The following is a 7434-nucleotide window of genomic DNA, read 5'->3' as shown; positions in this document are numbered from 1 at the left end:
ATGCAAGGCAAGCACTCTACCACTGAGCCACCTTCCCAGCCCCAGCCTGGGTTTCTTGACTATAAATGCATCCTCTTTTACCTAAATGTTTATGCAGGATTCTATCAGCAGCCTCTTGAGCATTACTTACATTAGAGAATGAATGAGCTAATCCTTTTAATGTTTTTTTTATTGTGAAAATACTGTACAGAGGGGTTACAGTTACCTGAGCAAGGTAATTGAGTACATTTCTTATCAAGCACTGTTGCCTCCTCCTTTGTGTTTCTCCTACCATCCCTTTGGACAGCAGTACGAGGTTTTCAGTTTTCACAGTAGCAAATGTCAGGTAAGGTATCCTGTAAGTAATCCCTGCTGAGCTTTAGGAATCAGAGCACTTTATTTGTTAAATGCTCACAGCACAGGGCTCTGGGTTTAACTGACTCCCTTCTCAAACCGTTCTGGACACTGGCCATAGACTTCGTGAGAGCTTTGTTTCTCTACAAGTGAGCGTGGAGTCGGGCTGGTGCAGAAGATGCAAGAAACAGGAAAAAATTAGCCGGCCAGGCTCCACCTCCACCCTGACCCGCCTGAACCCACCCGGCCGGCGCGGCTAGTTGTACCCATTCCCGTGTCCGTGCTCCACCTCTTTGCTCAGACCCTCAACAACGTCGAGACTCCGGGGTACCATCCAGCCTCCCGCCTTCCCTCCCGCCCCCTCCACCCACTAGACTCCGCCTCCACACCCGGCCCCGCCTTTACATTCTGCCCCGCCCCCCTCGGCCCGCTTAGCTCCATCTTTACACTCTCGTCCCGCCCACTCTGCCCACAAGACTCCGCCTCCACACCAGGCCCCGCCCCCTCGGCCCGCTAGGCTCCGCCCCCACACTTAGCTCCACCTTTACGCTCTCGTCCCGCCCACTCTGCCCACTAGACTCCGCCTCTACTCGGCTCCACCCAATTCCCCATGAGGTCCGCCACCACGCTAGGCCCTTGCCTGGCCACGCCCCCTACCCTTATGTAGCCGCTCTCCTCCACCCCCCCACCCACGCCCGCTTCCTGTAGTTTATTGCGAAGCCCCAGTTCTGAACCTCACTTCCGCGTCAGGCCTGCCGCCCGGGCCCGCACTGAGCCTCCCTGCAGGTTCAGGCCTCCAACTCCGCATCGAGGCCCGAGGCCCGCTTCCTCGACGTGGGCCCGCCTTCCGGGGGCGGAGCTACGCCAGGTGCAGGCCTGGGGCGTGGCTGGCGTCCGGGAGCTCCAGGTGTGGCTTCCGCATCAAGATGGCCGCCGCCTGCCGCGCCGGAGTCCGGCTGCGGCCCCGCCGCCTCTCCCGCTTCTCCGTTGGGACCCCACTGCTCTGTGTCTCTCTTTGCTTCCTGTGCGGGGCCCCAGTGGCTGTGGACGCCGTCCCCGAGCTCGGGCTCTGGACCGAGTCTGTCAGTGACGTGAGTGGGGGTGGGGACCGAGCGTGACGTGTCTTGGGCTCTCGGGCCCTCGCGGGGTCGCCCACCCCACCCGGGGTCCCTGGTACACTCCCCGATTCTGGTGGCTGCAGTGGACGCCCTGGGCTTCTGGCAGCGTCAGGCTTGTGCATGGACGCCTTTCCCAAATGACGCTCTTTCCGTTTATGGGGTGCTCCATCCCGCAGTGGGGCGCGGGCGCGGAGCCGGCGCGCTCAGGCCGGGTCACGGCCTGGCTGGTTCAGCCCGCGGGCCGCCAGCTCCGCGCCCCTCGCGGCAGGCCCTGGGCCCGACCCGCGTTCGGCCGGGACGCAGCCGCAGGGCCACGGCGAGGACGGGGGTTGCGGCGTCCTTTTAGAAAGCCCTTTATGGGGTTTGTGGTGTTAAGTAAACGGGGAGCGGCTCTCCGGCAGTCACTCCCACTGTTACTTTCCTCCTCGGGGGTTCGTGCATTTTTCTCTCCTGCTCCTTAGTGTCGGGGTTCTGTGTGGAGATGAGGTTGGGATATGAAGGAGTGTTTAAAAGGCGAGTCTGGAGGCAGGGGTGGGTGGAAACTCTTAGTCGGGCAGGCCATGAGAGAACTTGACGTTCTGTAGTTAGTGAAGAGGATGTGGGAGGAAGGAATGCAAGGGTAAAATTATAGAAAGTATTGCAAAGAGACAGGAAGTCAGGAAGAAGCATTATCTTTTGTTTATGTTGGGTCAGATGATTCATCCAGTTCTGTTTAGATGAGTATTTTCCATATGTATTGAAATTAAGTCCCAGTTCTAAAGTTAGAATTTCTTTCCCCAAACAAAATAATAATAATAATAATAAGACCTACAAATACTTCCTGCATCACAAAAGCTGTCCAATGTGTTGTTCAGACTCATTGCAGCCATTTATTACTTGTATGATTCTAATGAATTTGTGCCCTGTGTTGTGCATCAGTGATACAACCAATACCCCTTCATTACTGAATTTTTCTGAATAATAAAAAGCTACATCTGGTGAACCACACATACAGTTTTTTTGTGTTTTTTTTTTTGGGGGGTCCGGTCGTGGGGAACTGAACTCTGGGCCTGGGCGCTGTCCCTCAGCTCTTCAGCTCAAGGCTAGCGCTCCACCACTTGAGCCACAGCGCCACTTCCGGCTTTTTTCTTTTTGCTTATGTGGTGCTGAGGAATCAAACCCAGGGCCTCAGGGATGCAAGGCAAGCACTCTACCACTGAGCTACCTTCCCAGCCCCACATACAGTTTCTTGATGTTTCTATAGTGAATACAACCAAGCCAGTTATAAACTGTAAGATACTGGAAGAGAATTAGCTACATGATACTGTTAGTGTGCTTGAGCTTATCTGTAAAGATGTTTGCCAGGTAGACTGGATGAGGAGAATTCAAAGTCCATGGGAGAAAATGACTGTTTTCCCCCTGCACAAGGAAGAGAGATTGGTTAATATAATGTAATCAGGTTAACTTTATTCCTGTGTAACTGTGGCCAGCAGTGGTCTGTAAAAACCTTCTTTGCAAAAAAGTAAGTTGATTTTGTGTAAACTCTTCCCTCCTCCCCCCCCCCACTTCAACTTGTCAGACTTGCCCTTCAGAACAGGAAGAAAGTAGTTAGTGCTTTCCTTCATACTGCAAATCTGAAGAAATGGTTCTTTTGGCTATAAAGTTTGTGAAGACTTTTGAGTATCACTTCATGCTCATTGACTAGACTGGTCATTGCTCTTACAAAGATAAATTTTAGACAAAGCCCTCTTTTCTCAAGAAGTTCATAAGTAGATGCTTTATGCATGGCAGCACACTTGGAATATTATAGATGCACCAAATTTGCCACTTAATACTGCTCTCTGTAGATTCCTGGCTGGTCTCAAAAATTTTTTTAAACAACAACAACAAAGGAGTGGCCCAGACACTGCTTGCTCATACCTATAATCTCAGGAGGCTGAGATCTGAGGATCTAAAAGCTAGTTCAGATACAGCGAAAAGCAGGGGTTTTACCGTGGGGGAGGGACATACAAAACAACAAAGAAATCATCTTATAAATATGTTAGAAACAATCGCATGAAAGTAAAAAACATTTGAGTACTTATCTTGGGGTTCATTTCACCTAACATCAACATATCTGACCTTTTCTGCTTGTCTCAAACATATGCTAGTTATTACTGTATTTGATGTTGGTATAATTTGTGGAGGGGAAGGGAAAAAACAAATGGTTTAATTAGGGATACAGGTGGACCCATTGCAACAATGATATGTACAAGTCCTTATGTCGAAAAAACGAACTTTACAACTTTGGGGGGGGGATACTGGTGGGAGGCAGGATATGAGAAGGGATAGGAAGGGGAAACAAAGGAGGAAACAAAATGCTTGATAAGAAATGTACTCATTATCTTGCCCATGTAATTGTAACTCCTCTGTATGGTATTTTCATAATAAAATTTTTTTAGCTAGTTCAGAGCCATCCAGGAAAGGAAAGTCCGTGAGACTTTTATTTATTTTTATTTTTGGGGGGGTTCAGTCGTGGGGCCTGAACTCTGGGCCTGGGCGCTATCCCTCAGCTCTTCAGCTCAAGGCTAGCGCTCTACCACTTGAGCCACAGCACCACTTCCGGCTTTTTTCTTTTTGCTTATGTGGTGCTGAGGAATTGAACCCAGGGCCTCATGCATGCAAGGCAAGTGCTCTACCACTGAGCCACCTTCCGAGCCACCTTCCCAGCCCCCCCTCCCCGGTGAGACTTTTATCTCCAACTACCTACCAGAAAATAGGAAATGGAGCTGTGACTCCAAGTGGTGGAGTACTAGCCTTGAGCACAAAGTGACTCCAAGTGGTGGAGTACTAGCCTTGAGTACAAAAGCTCAGGGTCAGGGTTCAAGCCCCAGGACCAACCAAAAAAAAAAAATGGAGAGGATTGGAACAGCAGCAATGTGTGATAAATTTGTGGTACTTCTGCTGAGTGAAATGCAAAGTGTGAGAGGTAAATCACTCAGGTTTAGATAGTTTTCCATACCTGAGTTCCAACTTGAGCTGGAGACCAGGAGTTTCAAAAGTCCAGTACCTGCCTGGTTAAGGCAAATCATAATCTGAATAAAGATGGGTTCAGACTACAGATTCATGACTCTTGGAGTGAATAACCAACATGTGGATCCACTTTGTGGATATTCTAGGGCAGAATGGGCATGGAATTGTCAGTTCTCCTTTTTAAGTGAAACTGGAAACCTTTTTTTTGCATTTTCAATTTTTAAAAATAATTTTTTATTGAGATTGAGTGATTTCACAAAATTCACAGTATTGTAGCATAGTGATACTTAAAGTCACATATACATTTTAACGTTCACAAGGCAAATTGTCGCTATCGTGGTCTATTAAGTTTGTGAATTCTATATGCTTTGACAATACAACCATTTCTTCCACATCGGGTGATATGTACACTTCTCTCCTTTTGCTTACTGTAAGCTGTTCCCTCTTTCCCTCTCATTCCCTCCCTCCCATCACTGCCCTTGAGTTGCTTAGTTCCTTTTTGTCAATGTCCTGTGTAGCTGATGGGCCCCCTTCTGTTGTATTTTTTTCCCTGTTTCCCTCTGATTCTGTGCCTTCCTAGCTTCCCTCCGATGTGCGTGTATATATATATATATATATATATATATATATATATATATATATACATGTATATATGCATATATACACATATACCATTTATGAGATCAAGAACATGGAGTTATTTAGAAATTATATGACAAATTAAGTAGATATCCTTTGTTTCTTAAGTCCTGTTTACTTTGCCATATCTCCTTGCATTTTGGCTTTAGCATCCACATATCAGGGAGATGTGTGCTGTTTGTCTCTTTGCTCTTCGCTTACCTCACTCAAAATGATATGCTCTGGTTCTATCCATTTCCCTGCAAATGCTATTATTTTATCCTTTCTAATGGCTGCATAATATTCCATTGTATATAGGTACCACAATTTTGGGATCCATTCATCTGTAGTGGGGCATCTGGGGTGTTTCCATATCTTGGCTATTGTGAACAGCGCTGCAATGAAAATGGAGGTGCATGTATCCTTGTATCCTGGTTGCTGTTGTTCAGGGTAGATGCCTAAGAGTGGTATGACTGGGTCATAGGGAAAGTCTATATTTAGCTTTCTGAGGTACCTACAGACTGTTTTCCAAAGTGGTGGTATTAGTGTACATTCCCACCAGCAATGTAATAGGGTACCTCTTTCTCCATATCCCTGCCAGTATTTGTCATTGGCTGAATTTAAGATTTGGGCCGTTCTGACTAGGGTAAGGTGATATCTCAGGGTTGTTTTTATTTGCATTTCCTTTATATCCAGGGATGGTGAACATTTCCTCATGTGTTTCTTTGCCATTTTTATCTCTTCTTCTGAGAAGTCTCTAGTTCCCTTGTCCATTTAATAATTGGTTTGTTAGATTTGGGAAGGATACGTTTCTTGAGTTCCATGTTTGTAATGGATTTTAGGCCTTTGTCTGATATGTGGCTGGTAAATATTTTTTCCCAATTGGTTGGTTGTCCTTTTTGTTTGGCATCTGTTTTTAGCTTTGTAGAAACTTTTTATTTTAAGGTAGTCCCATTTGTTGAGTCTTTCTCCAAGTTGTCTCTCTCCAAGTTGTGACCCTGGGACTCTGTTCAGGAAGTTCCTGCCTGTGCCTGTAAGTTCAAGTGTCTCTTCTACTCTGTCTTGCAGTAGTTTCAGAGTTTCAGGCTTAATATTAAGGTAGAAACCTTTTTTTAAAATTATTGCGATAACTCAGGACTTTAAAAAATGCCATTGGGGCTAAGGTTGTATATAACTCAGAAATAAGAGTGTTTGCTTAGCATGTAAAGAGTGCTGGTTAAGCACTAGTACCAAGCAACGATGGTAATAATAATAATAACATCCCCCCTTGGGCCAGCATACCCCACTTATTGGTTGGACTAGGTCCTCAGACCACCAGTAGTATTTAGAGGTGTGATGAGAGAGCCAGCCATTAAGGGAGAGGTGTTAAACATAACTGCTACTCACTTTGGCTGCTATCTCAGGGGAAATTACAGGATCAGGTGTGAAGGAAGAAGTATCAGTTATGTTGTTGCAGAAGTCTAAATAGGAATGTTGAGAAGCTGAATTATGACAATGGAGGCAGTTTGGAGAGGAAAAGCTATATTTGAGAAGTGCTTATAAAATAAAATATGCTTGACAGAAAAGGTCAGATAAGTTGATGATAGGGGAATGAACCCCAAGATAAGTATTCAAAATTTTTTGTTTTTTTTTCCCTTCATGCAATTGTTTCTAACATATTTATAAGATAACTTCTATGTTGCTTTGTATGTTCCTCCCCCACGGTATAACCCATGCTTTCTCTGTATTTGAGGTTGGTATAATTTGTGGAGGGGAAGGGAAAAACAAATCGTTTAACTAGGGATACAGGTGGACCCATTGCAACAATGAGATGTACAAGTCCTTATGTCGAAAAATGAACTTTACAACTTTGGTGGGGGGTGAGGGAAGAAAGGTGGGGGGAGGGGGGAGTATGGGAAGGGATAGGAAGGGGAAACAAAGAGGAGGCAACAATGCTTGATAAGAAATGTACTTATTATTTTGCCCATGTAATTGTAACTCCTCTGTATGGTATTCTCACAATAAAAAAATAAAAATAAAATAAAATATGCTTGATTGGGGCTGAGTAATGGAGAGGAAGGAGCCATGGCTAGACAACTAGATGGCTTCAGCTTTAGATAGACTGTGGGAAGAATTGGTGAGAAGCAGAGAGGAATGTATATGGTTTCTGACAGGTCAGCCTGCCTTATCTAGCAGTAGGTAGATTCATTTTAGGCAGTTGGGCTAAGGGGTTTATTGTTAGTGTTGAAACTACCAAAAGAGAGAGGGGGGGAGAAGGTTTGGAATAGCAGCAGTGTGAGGAGAAAAGGATGAGATTACCAAGAAAGAGCAACCTGATGTTAGTTTTTTCTTGTTTTTAACTACTTGTTCATTTAATAGTGAGTGGAATAAGAGT

General features: G+C 45.6%; 1 protein-coding gene across 1 annotated transcript in view; it reads left to right on the top strand.

Moving 5' to 3' along the window:
* Positions 1 to 1215: 1215 nt before the first annotated feature.
* The window catches only part of Tmem87b (transmembrane protein 87B), a 51994-nt gene continuing 45775 nt past the window's right edge, over positions 1216 to 7434 (top strand). Inside the window, exon 1 of the mRNA XM_013019712.1 lies at positions 1216 to 1424. Coding sequence (XP_012875166.1) covers positions 1260 to 1424 — 165 coding nt within the window. The 5' untranslated portion in view covers positions 1216 to 1259. The remainder of the gene's footprint in view (positions 1425 to 7434) is intronic.

The sequence above is a fragment of the Dipodomys ordii genome, unplaced genomic scaffold (assembly GCF_000151885.1).
Source record: "Dipodomys ordii isolate 6190 unplaced genomic scaffold, Dord_2.0 Scaffold47, whole genome shotgun sequence".
NCBI classification, from domain to species: Eukaryota; Metazoa; Chordata; class Mammalia; order Rodentia; family Heteromyidae; genus Dipodomys; species Dipodomys ordii.
The sequence above is the reverse complement of the archived record's forward strand: the minus strand, read 5'-3'. Positions and strand labels throughout refer to the sequence as shown.